This window comes from Anabrus simplex, chromosome 1 (assembly GCF_040414725.1).
Source record: "Anabrus simplex isolate iqAnaSimp1 chromosome 1, ASM4041472v1, whole genome shotgun sequence".
Taxonomy (NCBI): Eukaryota; Metazoa; Arthropoda; class Insecta; order Orthoptera; family Tettigoniidae; genus Anabrus; species Anabrus simplex.
In genome coordinates this window covers 888,637,924-888,651,671 of record NC_090265.1, presented here as the reverse complement: position 1 = coordinate 888,651,671, position 13,748 = coordinate 888,637,924, and the positions used below count along the sequence as shown (strand labels likewise).

Genomic DNA, 13,748 nt, shown 5'->3' with positions numbered 1-13,748 from the left:
GGGGCTTTACGTCGCACCGACACAGATAGGTCTTATGGCGACGATGGGATAGGAAAGGCCTAGGAGTTGGAAGGAAGCGGCCGTGGCTTTAATTAAGGTACAGCCCCAGCATTTGCCTGGTGTGAAAATGGGAAACCACGGAAAACCATCTTCAGGGCTGCCGATAGTGGGATTCGAACCTACTATCTCCCGGATGCAAGCTCACAGCCGCGCGCCTCTACGCGCACGGCCAACTTGCCCGGTAAATCCAAAGTAAAACAGCTCGATTTGTTCTGAGTGATTTCCGACAAAAGAGTAGTCTAGTGTAACAAAAATATTGCTAAATTTGGGCTGGGAAGAACTGGGAGAAAGAAGACGAGCTGCTCGACTAAGTGGTACGTTCCGAGCTGTCAGCGGAGAAATGGCGTGGAATAACATTAGTAGACGAATAAGTTTGAGTGGCGTCTTTAAAAGTAGGAAAGATCAAAATATGAAGGTAATGTTGGAATTCAAGGGGAAAGATTGGGGCAAATATTCATTTATAGGAAGGGGAGTTAGGGATTGGAATAACTTACCAAGGGAGACGTTCAATAAATTTCCAATGTCATTGAAATCATTTAAGAAAAAGCTAGGAAAACAACAGATAGATAATGTGCCATCTGGGCAGCTGTCCTAAATGGAGATCAGTATTGATTGATTGATCCTGATAGCCCCTCTGTGGTCTGAAATCACACTGGTTTTCATCCAACTTCCTCTCAACTGCTGATCGCACCCTCCTTTCCAGGATGCCAGAGAATACTTTGCCTGGTGTACTAATCCATGATATACCTCGATAGTTGTTGCAACCCTTCCTGTTCCCTTGCTTATAGATAGGTGCAATTACTGCTTTTCTCCAACCTGAAGGTAAAAAAAAATAAAAAATAAAAAAGAAGACTTCTTAAAATCCGAAGAGATGTATTTCTGACGATAGTTAGCAACACGATTATTGGGACTGTGATCTGACTAGATAAAATTTGAGTCATTTCTCTTCGCAAATGTGTTTCAACCTTGGCCTACTTAGGTTATCTTCTTAACAAACATCATGACTCTGAAGGTCACTTAGTACTGATAACGAGCGAAAGTCAGCGAAGGACATCTTATATATAGCCGGTAAACCACATCATCCTTCACCTATTCTCTTTGGTTCACTTCGAAAGCAATTAACCAACACCGCTGTTGAATTATCAGGTGAGTGACGTGTATATACGTATATTTTGATCTGTAGTTTAAAACATAGAATAGAGACATAATAAAACGTTTACAGGAAAGTGCATTAATTTGCACGATGTTCGAATAGACCTATTTCTGTACCGTAGCAGAAAGAAGTTTGTGACATTCTCAGCGACCTTCGTCTACACGGCGAGGCCGAGTTCAAACAAGAGGCAAGTTTTCTGTTCTTGACATACGTTTTGTCCATTAACAGTACATTGCTGTAAAGAGATTCATGTAAACTTACAGTATTTGTATTTACATATACGTTGTGTTTTGTAGATCATGCTCAGACTATCCCATTGCATATTAATTGTCAAGCATTAAGTGACCTCCTGTAGGTCTAAGTTGTAAAAGCATGCGGTTAGGGCTTTAGGGCAATGCAGGACTCTCGAAAATCGTTATTGTTGCATTTTGTACTAAATATTATGTATAGCCTAGTGATTTTTTTAACTTTACACTTTTCAGTGTTCCTTTTGATTCACTTGATCTCGACCAATTCGGTTGTAGTTAGTTAACTGCATCATTTTTACGACGGGTTAATGCTAAGGAACAGTCAAATGGCACCACACAAGGAACACTAACAATTTCTTCCGTAACATAAAAGGATCCACAGACACAAATCATCAGTCATCAATGCGCCCAGTCAGGCTCCATGGCTAAATGGTTAGCGTGCTTGCCTTTGTTCACAGGGGTCCCGGGTTCGATTCCCGGCAGGTTCGGGAATTTTAGCCATAATTGATTAATTCCGCTGGCACGGAGACTGGGTGTCTGTGTCGTCTTCATCATAATTTCATCCTCACCACGACGCGCAGGTCACCTACGGACGTCAAATAATAAAGACCTGCACCCGGCGAGACGCAGTCCTCGGACACATCCCGGCACTAAAAGCCATACGCTATTTCATTATTTCAATGAGCTCAAATCGTATTTTGACACCTATCACCCGATTAATTACAAAACTCAAACCACAAATAATCCGACGTACTCAATTCGTTGGTGGGATAAGGATTAGGCGACGGAAATGCCTGTTGAAAAATTTACGGAAACATTTCACACTAACCATAAAAAAGTCTTGTCTTGTCTTATCTTGTCTTGTCTTGTCTTGTCTTATCTTATCTTGTTAATTTAATGGGCTTCGCGTGATAGCGGTGTACCCAGTCATTGACCCTATAATGAACATCAAAGTATGGAGGAGGCGAAAACGCCAGAGATAAAGTTTTAAAAAAGGAGGTTATGAATTCCACAACTAATCTACAACACACAGGAGTAACACAAGGACACAAGGTACAACGGTTCACGCCAGAGCGACCTATCTCTGCGACTTGCTACCACACGAACATGACCGGGTCAACTCTAAAAGATAGAGACAAAGGGACAAAGACTAAAGGAAAGGGTTGTTTTCAGAAAGGAAGTTCGATAGAGCTACCACCGTAGTGGGCGTGGGATTGAGTATCCAACATTACAATTAAGTGGGTAAAGCTAATTGTTGCCTAAAGAGCGGCTGTAATCATTTTATTCTACTAACTTCGAGCAATGAACATTGAAACAAGATATGGTTAATTGTACCAACCGAAGTACGACATTTACAGAGGTTAGACTCGACCAATTTCATACGAAATAACTGATCAAGCGTGCACATATGATTTAGCCGCAAACGAATAATATTAGTTATGTGACGTCTAGTATAACAATGTTGAGCAAACCACGGAGATTTCGGAATATTCGGAAGGAGCGTAAACAAACTACGACCTGTTCGACACGAGGGTGACTCCAATGATCCTGCTATAATTGTCTGATCTTAGCTCGACAACCGCTCCAATAATCAGTGAAGGGTAATGCCAAATGATACGCAACGTCTTGACCTTGAGCTGCCACAAGAGCCAAGGCATCAGATTGTTCATTATCTTTAATATTTGAATGACCCGGAATCCAAATTAAGGTAACCTTTTTACCTAATTGGTGTAAATCGAAACAGAGTTTGCGAAGATTTTGAATATATCAATTTTTCAATTTTTCCGGGAAACTGGGATTATTTAAGGCTTGGAGCACACTCAGGGAATCAGAAGCAGTCTAGTGGCGAATACTTTATGCATAGTAAGGCTTGACGGTTTGCGAAAGTCTCCGCCGTAAAAATTGCTGTCTCCGACGGGAGTGAATATTGTTTTGAAATGTGTAAATCGGGTAAGAAAACAGCAGCTCCTACACCTGGAGGGTTGTGAAGTTTGGACCCAACAGTATAGAATATTGGTGAAAGGTAATGAATATCCTGGGACAAAGCTGGACGTACGTACTTCCTAGCACTGTGCGTCCAGAACGGGCTAAAGGGTTGAGAACCACCGAATGATGGTAAAATAAGAGAAGGGACATAATAGTTTGCTTGAAAGGGAAGAAGATAATTAGATGTGGACGGGGTACGAATAATAGAAGTGCGAAGGGAGTTAAAGTAATTAAATGCCCAGGCAAGGGCTGGGTAACGGCGTAGTGGAGTACCTCTTTCCTGATAGTAGCGTACGAGTAATGATAATTTGGGAAGGAGTGGGTGTGAGGGGTAAGAGAGAGAGTCCTGAGAATAAACTCGGAGGCAAGCGATTTTGTCCTTAAATGTAATGGGAATTCTGCAGCCTCGAACAAGGTTGTATTATTGGGGGAAGATTGCAGAGTTCCAATACAGAGTTTAATAAATTGGACCTGAATCGAGTCTAATTTAGCAAGCTTTTGATTGGTCGCCGTGTCTATGAAACCCGAGCCATAATCAAAGGTCGAACGAATAATGTTTCGATACAACAGTCGCATTGTACTGGGATCCGATCCCCACGATCTCTGCCGTAAGGAAAAACATAATGTTTTTTTTTCGGAAGAGACTTTCCCACAATGTATTGAACGCGAGTGCGCCATAATAGTTTCCTGTCGAGGTAAATACTTAAATATTTAGTCGACTGGTCAATCGGGATCGGAAACCTTGAAAGAGGACAGGCGGGTGATCAGTACGCTGGGACCAGGAGAAAATTACCGCTCTACATTTATCGTAGGCCACTTCTAATTGATGATCGTGAAGCCAAGTAACAAAATCCAGAAGAGTCGTATATGTAAGGAATTGCAAATAGCGTCGAGGGACGGGAGACCAAGATATATAACCAGGGGTCTGTTCGACGAACGAACTTTACAACTTTTCACTTTTCAGTTCAGATTTTGTTTCACCATCACTTTTCAGATTTAGCTTGCAAAGTGAAAAGTGAAAAGTGGAAAGATAAGAATCTTTTCACTTTTCAAGCCTGTTATGTTCTTCCAGTGGTACAGAAATGCAAAGTGCAAAGAAATGAAGTGAAAAGTTTTCATAAATCTTTCAAATAGATGATTCCCTTTTCATATGTTAATTAACAAGTATGTACACTAGTTTCTCGGCGTAGAATTTGGTTTAGTGATATAAGCACGTTACGACGTGAGCTTTTGTTAGCATCAAGTGAGGACAGTGATGAAGAATCCAATAAGAGAACGTACAAAGACAGGATTAATTGTCATATACTCACTTCGACGTAATTTCGCGAGTGTTCGTATTACCCCAACACAGGCTGGGGCTGGCTATATTCTTGAAATGATCGGCCATTTATTGAAACGTGCAACAAAAAGAAGTCAATTCCTTTCCGAAAAAGAACAAATTCTTATACGCTTATATACATTGGTTAGTAAATGGTGCCTAGCTGCACGGTGTAGCAGCAATGCATGGGACATCAAAATCAAATATTTGCAGAACTGTTATCAAAGTCGTATTTGTTATAGTAGATGTAATATTTCCTAACAGTACGTTGGCCTGATAATCCACTTAATATAGCGACAGGATTTCTAATGAAGGGTGAATTTCTTTCTGTGTGTGGATGTATTGACGGTAGCCTACTCTCGTTAACATTGATGTGTGTCATCATTTGAGTGGTTATCTTTAAAGTTGTCAAAAAAGGATGTCACGTTTATCCTTGACAACTTCCAGCACAGCCAGCTTCTTGTAATAACCTTTCTTTCCCATGATAAACACTTTAACGGCACGACAATTATACTGCCAAGTTCGCCGCGAAAAGTAAAGCATTAAAATCATAGAGTATTCGGCCTATAGAGTTTGCTTATGGAATAAACTCGATCGGATTACTCATTCACAAAGACTTTTCAATTTGCGAAAAATTGAAAAGTACAACGTAGATCATGGTGGAACAGAAAGACTTTGCACTTTGCAAGAATAGAAAAGTGAAAAGTGCAAGTTGAAAAGTTGCAAAGTTCGTTTGTGGAACAGGCCCCAGGTCATCGGCAAATTGTAACATACGAGCACTGCGTGTTAAAATTTTCTCTAGGGACATCGAATATAGTGTAAATAAAATAGGACTGAGAATGTCACCTTAAGGAAGCCCCGTAGACGTCATGCGTGTCTGAACATGAGGAAAATGTTTTAATTGAAGAATTCTGTGCGAAAGCATGTTCAAGAGAAGATTAACAAAGAGGAGCGGAAGTTATAAAGGAGCAATTTTTGAAGTAACACTTGGAGGTCAACATTATCATAAGCCCCACGAAAATAAAAAATATAGCCATCAAGGGTTTTTTCCGACAGCGTGCTAGAGTAATATCGGTTAACAAAAGGTTAATAATAGTATCAGTGGCAGAACGACCCGGTAGAAAGGCAAATTGGTATTTGGGAAGTACTGTAAATTTTTATAGTTTAGAGACCATTTAAGTCGTTCAAAAATAATGTTTTGGAAAATTTTCCGAAGGCATTGTCCCAGGTATATGCCCCTATAACTGCCGGGAAGTAAAGGGCTTTTCCCTCGTTTCAAGATGGGAAACAAATAAAATTCTTTCCAGGTGGAAGGAATCTGAACAGACTCGAGGCAACAATTGAAAATCTACAGTAAGGTCTGGCGCGCCTAGGGTGGAAGTTGTTTTAATACTGAATGCGATATATCATCCCGTCCAGAGGCCGAAGTATGTGATGTTTGGATAGCCAGATTTAATTCGTTGATATCAACTGGACTAAGGAGAGAAGACAGTTTATTGGAGATAGGAAGAATACGGAAGCAATAATGTGGGGATAGAAAATCCGGGGTTAGTTGATGAAAGAAACGTAAAAGAGCATACATATTGAAGTGTACCGTATATGGAGTACGAATAAAACGGTTGGACAGGCCGGCAATCACTCGCCATATGTGTTTGGATGATGATTATCTATTAAGAGAGGAAATAAAGGCTTTCCAAGCCAGGCGGTGTTTTTCGTTAAATACTTTTTTAATTTGGCCGACCAGTTATTTATAATGTAAGTATGCTTGGAAAGTTCCAAAACGTCGAAAGGAGCGAAGTGCTGCCTTCCGTTGTGAAATTAAAGCAGCACACTCAGCATCCCACCAGCGTGCATATTGTATAGTTTTGGGTAGGATGTGTGGCCGTTTAGGATGGTATAGATCTAAATACTGAGTGATAATTGATGTAAAAGTATTATAGGGCATATATTGACCGTCAAAAACAGATTTGTTAACCAAACACTGTTGAAACTGGGTAGTATTGAAGGGTAACATGCGCCTACTCACTTGAAGCGGGGGCATAGCGGCAGGTTGACTGTCAGCAAAGACAATAAAGACGGGGAAATGATCACTCGAATAAGTGTCCTTTACTACCTCCCATTTGACTCTGTGTGCCAGGTCGCTAGTATATATTGTTAAATCGACAACACCCTTTTTTTCATAAAGTGACGTCACTCGAGTAGGCAATCCGTCATTCAAAATGCGTAAATTACATCATGCAGCTATTTTAGCTATTTTATTCCCTTTAGGACTAGAGACCTCGCATCCCCAGCTCTGATGGCGACAGTTTAGATCTCTCCCGAGGATAAAAGGGTGCGGAAGTTGCGAGAAAAAGTGTGTCCAATTAGAGTATGAGCCTTGGATTTTCGGTGGACTATAGAGAGGAGTAAAACGTATGTTTGCGATAGCAATGGCGACCACCTTTGTACCAGGTATTCTGTAATGCAAGTATGCCGAATGGAACTGTAGTTGGTTAGACACCAAAATACAAGCCCCATCATAGTCATAGTTATCATGTAGAATACAGATGTAGTTTGGGATATGAAATTGTTTGGCTGGCCAAGTTTCACTGATCAAAATTATGTGAGGGAGTAAAAATAGTTTGTGTTTCTTATGTACGACACTATGTGAATTCCACTGGACAATAATCATGATTGGAGAAAGACAGTGCTAAGGTATTGAGAAGTGCCAGGACTTCATCCTACATGGCGAGAAGCATCTTAGACCATTTAGAATCATTTTCTGCTGCCAGAGCATAGGCAGATATTTTATCAGAAATTGCTGTAATTGTGGCAGTTACCGGAGGCGAGTCCAGGAGGCGTTCTTTGGATATAGTATTAGCAGTATCAACCGGCCTAGGAGGAACCGGTATGCGATTCCCAGATACAGAAGGCATGGGAGTAAATGCACTCCTGGAGGAGGAAGGCATTTGGAGAATTGCACGGTATCCCCGTACATCGTATCCTGGGCAACGATCGTGTTTAAGCGGAGGCGATGTGACAACCGTCGTGAATTTTCTTTTCCTGGACGGAGGAGATTGTGGAACTTGGGAAGAAGTTCGCGTGAGAGGGGGGAAGTGTTGGAGAGACTCGAGTGGGCCGAATCGATTTTCTACAGGGGTGAAAAAAGACTCAGGAGTTGAAGTATTAACGTCCATAGCCAGCTTTTTCTTCAATTCCTGTTGGCGCTTATGTTCGGGGCAGTGAATGGATCCCACTTGATGTTCCCTTGAACAGTTGATACATTGTCTGCGAGAATCCGTACACTCTTGGGTCTCGTGATTTTGTGCGCAATTGGCACACCTAGGGCCTTGAGCTCGAAAATTTTTCTGGTATGTCCATAGTGTTGACACTTACGGCAGATTGTAGGTTGTAAAACAAAGGGTTCAACCGGGGTTCGAACCTTATAAATAGAAACGAATGGAGGTAGCTTCTGACTACGGAAGGTTATCTTAATGGTTCCTGTGGGAACATATGTGACCTTGCCATCCAGCATAGAACGTCTGTTCATCTGCTGAGCGCCGACTATATGTACGGATGTTTCAAATCCCTATCCACACCTCTAATCACGCGAACCTTATAGATAGAAGCTGAAGGAATAAAGGCTTTAAGATACTTTTCCTGTAAAATAGGATTTGATAGGAAAAGATTGGCCTTGGTTCGTGTTTGAAATTCAATTTGTAGCCAATGTTTACCTCTACGAGAGATTTGGGTAACCCCAACAAATTTCCGTTCATAAAAAAGTTTCCAAGGGCCATTGGATGTAAACTACCCAATTTTTTACTTTCGTCAACAGCTTCCACAAAGACTATATATGGGCCGGTATGGTGAGCATCGTATGACTGGACGTCAGGTTTTAGAGCAGAAGGGACCGATATTAGCAGGTAGAGCAGACTTACGTTCAGGTAGGGGATTATCAGGAAGCACAATCGTTTCCTCCATGGGTATTTCGCGACTTTCAAGCACAACTGATTCCTCCATACTTTTACCGCCACTCGACTCCACCATGAGGCCAGGAGTGTGGGAGAAAATCAACACATAACAATTGCGAGACTCTCTCACCACTTCCAGTGAACAGAGAGAAGGAATAAAACACAACACCAAAACTGAACACTACTTGCACAACAAGCACAGTTAACCGCTAGCGCCTCGGGACGCTACATCAAACTTCTAAATTGACGTTTCGGCAGATTTTGGCTATGTCTGGTGGTTATGCGCTGAAGCATAGACACCAACCAATCCCAAGGTGCCATTCTTCTTCTTCTTCTTGCATATTATTGGGCTTAGTTTGACCGTTGCCTACGAGATATACAAGGCCGGGAAGTGGACCGATAGAAATGCAAGTCGCAAGTAGTTTTACGAACGTCCGCTAGAGGTCTCGACAATGTGCTATGCTGTTCGCGCGAAATACGTTAGGACCAACTAAATGTGATTTAGAGTGATTGGATGTAAAGTGAAGCACATTTAAGTGATACTTGGAATTATTTTATCTGAAGTCAAGTGCAATTAATAATAAAAGCAGTACATTAAAATGATTTACCATGATCACTGCTTGTATCACTCACATTTTTACGATCTTCCAACTTAAAAGCTTTGTCCTGAAGTTCTTTTCCAAGTCAAGAGCATCTGTCATTTTATGAGCTTCATTGTCGAGAATTGGTTTTAAAAGTTTTGTAATGAGAGTTACAGTCAGTGCTCTCTGATCACACTCGTCACATTTGAATTCCTCAATGAACTTTGGAACAACAAAAACGTTAAGTTTTTTAAACTAAATTCGTATTGCCCAGGGGTGACGCGTAAAAAATTCAACATGTTTTGCAGAAAGTAAACAAATTTTCTTGGGTGTTAGCGTAATGCTCCACGATCTTTCATTCTAATGAGGCACATCAGCAGACTGTCAGTAGGCCTAGTGGCCGAGGATATCTGTCCCAAGAATGATTCACAATTGGAATTTTCTTCCGCAACTCGAACAAGATTACAACCTATCACGGCCAAGGAAGACAACTCCAGAATGACAGGTTTCTCTGAAAAGGCATGGTCATTCTAAATATCAACAGCGTCCACGATTATAAAACTTGCAGATATCTTAGGCCTATTAAAAATAGCCCATCAGAAAGAAAAGAAAATAATCGCGAATTGATTAGTTAGCTTACCTTCGAGTATCTCATCAAATAATTCCAAACGGAGCTTGATAGCTGTAGTCGCTTAAGTGCGACCAGTATCTAGTATTCGGGAGATAGTGGGTTCGAACCCCACTGTCGGAAGCCCTGAAGATGGTTTTTCGTGGTTTCCCATTTTCACACCAGGCAAATGCTGTAGCTGTACCTTAATTAAGGCCACGCCCACTTCCTTCCAACACCTAGCCCCTTCTTGTCCCATCGTCGCCATAAAACCTATCTGAGTCGGTGCGACGTAAAGCAACTTGTGAAAAAAATCCAAAACTGTTGTTGGTCGAGATTACGATTATAGTGTACTCTGGGCTTGATAGCCATTTCAACAATGATGAAATGAAATGCCGTATGGCTTTTAGTGCCGGGAGTGTCCGAGGAAAATTTCGGCTCGCCACGTGCAGGTCTTTTGATTTGACCCACGTTGGCGACCTGCGCGTCGTGATGAGGATGAAATGATGATGATGTAGTAGTAGTAGTAGATTTATTTTCTCCAGATTGTACAGGTTTTCAACCAAATTAATCTTTACGGAGAAAATAAAAGAGAGAACAAACCCAAAAAGAAAACATATAAAATGCACACCACGATACAATCAAAACAAGATGTAAATAATGGAAAATCCTATTGAATCACGTCTTTCGGCAACACGGCTAACAAGGCAAAAACAAACAAAAAATAGCAAACTATAGCAGTCCACTACAATGGGCGTACGCCCTCGGTCAGCTGTCCGAGTCTTCCAGCAGAGTCGAGAAGCTGAGCCCTGACCTAGGACGCCACTCGTGCATGCCCGTTATCTCTCCTCACTCTGCTAACCAGCAGTGTGAGGATCTTATTTCTCTGCTGCTCATCTCATCACTCCCTGCTGACCTGTCTCCTCAGCAACATAATCGCTACGACAGGAAGTACAATATGCAGTGCATAACAGTCTTATTTGTACACCCGACTTAGCAGGTTTAATGTCTTCATAATTTCTAAATAAATCATTATCAATGCACGAGACTTGGGTAAGTTATTGCACAAGGTATTGAGAACTTAATGTTAGAGATCAAAAGTCTCGATACATCATTTTAAAAGAATAGAAATTAAAAATGCTGTGTAGTGGCCTATTTGCTTGCAACAGTCTTGTTTGTACATGTTCACTCCCTTGTGTTCGCTCCGGAACACTCCTATAGCAATCGCAACGTAAAGCAATACCCCAGAAAGTAAATATCGCCGCCCGATGCTCTTCATTTCTCTTTGTTGTAATGGCTGATCACTGCTGCCAACATGCCTGGTTACATATTAAAATCACCAGACATAACCTTAACAAACTAACCTCAATGTAAAAACCGATAATGAATGTTTCCCTACCCTAGTAAATGATAAAAGTTAAGATGAAATAAATCAAGATATTCATAATTAAGTCGGTTTCCACGCTCAATGAGGAATTAAGGAAATAAACACACTCTATCACTCAAATTAATGTTACATATATCTGCCTTTATTTTGATATACAGTAGGCGTACTATAACTATATTCTTGAAAAGAGGGGCGTGTTAAACGATGCAATTTATTTAATAAGTCTTTGCAGTGTGATTTTTGAAAGTTCCAGACATCCAATAACTTCCCTTTCTTTTGCGCGAACATATCCTTCTCTCTTCAATACCGGTAGCCAGTAAGGAGAGAGATTATTGGGCATATTTTCAGCCTGCAGGCTGGTTATATCTTCAAACTTATCAGAAAACATATAGGAATACTAATGTGCCAAGCTCCGTGAACGGAAATAAGGTCAGCTTTCGAGTTCACTGTGGATTTGAAAATAATAAAGTTATAAGTTCTACTGCCAAAATTTCGTCCCGCAAGAGTTATTTCATGAACCGGTAGATGTAGACATGAGACTGGCGTATTTGTGTACTTTCAAATACCGCCGGACTCGAACCCACCATATAGGAACACTAATTTGCCAAGCTACATGAACGGAAATTAGGTCAGCTTTTAAGCTCACGGCAGAATTGAATATTAGTTCTACTATCTACTTCTATCGTTTGCATATACTCCGAGGTGCCAGTATTTCGTCCCGCAAGAGTTCTTTATGTACCGGTAGATCTAGACATGAAGCTGGCGTATTTGAGCACTTTCAAATACCGCCGAACTCGAATCCGCCAGCCTGAGCTAGTCATACATTCTCTCCTTCACTCGCTTAAATTAATTTTAAACATTTCCTGCCTTTATTCTGATGTACGCATTACTATAACTGCATTCTTAAAGGAAGGGGGGAGGGAATATAAATTGTATAATTCATTGCGATTTCTGCAAGTTCAAGGACTTACCACATAAGACATATCTGTCCTTGCTTTTAATAATAATGCTAACAGCTTTACGTCCCACTAAGTACTTTTACGGTTTTCGGCATTTGGCATTTAAAACATATTTTCAGCTTACAAGTTGGTGTATCTCAAGCTTAAAACATTACGGAAACCAATGTACAGGAGCACTATGAGTCAAACAACATTACCAGATTTTTACAAATATAATTGGCTTAAATCACATGAAGACAGGTTGTGAGGCAAGAACGGGATAGGAAAGAGGGCTAGGATTTAAAATGTTTAAAATGTAAATAAGCGTACAGACACAGCACTAGCCTGAATTGAAAATGACGGGCGAAAAACTTCAGACCTACCGACTGTGGGCTTCGAATCCATCACCATATCCTGAAACCAAGCTCACAGCAATGTGATCAAACTGCACAGCCAGTTCACTCAATTTCCTATGACGCGTAATAGGCCTACCACATGGGCGACCCACTTACCTGTATATGGATCTTCAGCTCTTCAATTATACATGTATGCAAAAACATTATGCACCTTAGTAAAAGGTACTTCCCTAGTTGGTTGTCTGATTGGTGCACGTATAACAAATATGTTTGGGAAGAAATACTTTTATTTTATATTTATTTATATCATAAAGAAGTCATGTTGCCATAGCAAAAAGAATATGCAACGAAAAAATGAATCCAAAGATATAAGCATTATTTACTGTATTAAATATTAGTTTATTTACGTGTTAAGCGATATGTAGTAGTAATAATAATAACAACAAACGTGTGCAATAAGGAAAAAGAAAATAAATACAAGTAAATATAAATTTAAATTTACAACATTTAGAGCCATTCCATGGTCACTGAATTACAAAGCACGGTATGAATAAACAAACATAATAAACCTGAATACTAATATTTAAAAAGCAAAAAGCAAAGTCATCTCCGTACAAACCATGAAAGCCGTTGGCACTTGGTGGGCTGGAGTGGTTAGCACTACGCATTACCGTCTTTGCCCCCCAGTAGTTAACCTGGTACTCATTTATCATACGCAAAACGTTAAACCCCTGTCACTCATTATTATTATTATTATTATTATTATTATTATTATTATTATTATTATTATTATTATTATTATTATTATTATTATTATTATTATTATTATTAATAATAATAATAAATTGCAAATGGGAAATACCCCGGTGGCAACGGTCACTTACAGTAATGTAATAATAAAGTAAAGTTAACATAATTACCCAACAACAACAAACAAACAAACAAATAAGCAAAGAACAAGAGTACAAGAAGCAGATATATGGAAGGAGAATAATATAAGAATTACTGCTAGTTTAATATTCTAAATCGAGCAACATCACAGACAAATTCACACACAACTTAATTATTTACAGTGCTTAACAATATGGCTTACAATATTATAGGTTGACCTTACTACTAGCTTAACATTATAAGTGATAATAAAGTGAAGTTAAACCGTAATTA

At 40.0% G+C, this 13,748-nt stretch overlaps 1 protein-coding gene across 3 annotated transcripts in view; it reads left to right on the top strand.

The window, feature by feature from the left end:
• Positions 1-1,082: 1,082 nt before the first annotated feature.
• Positions 1,083-13,748, top strand: part of LOC136857695 (cystathionine gamma-lyase-like) — a 182,539-nt gene continuing 169,873 nt past the window's right edge. The window contains exon 1 of one of the 3 annotated variants that reach the window (XM_068225278.1): positions 1,083-1,206. Coding sequence is in view for 2 of the 3 variants with exons in the window: in XM_068225277.1 (XP_068081378.1) it covers positions 10,942-10,956 (15 nt within the window). In the remaining variant the exon portion in view is untranslated. Of the gene's footprint in view, positions 1,207-10,807; positions 10,957-13,748 lie in introns of those variants that run through there. The other 2 variants (XM_068225277.1, XM_068225276.1) reach the window with 2 other exon arrangements.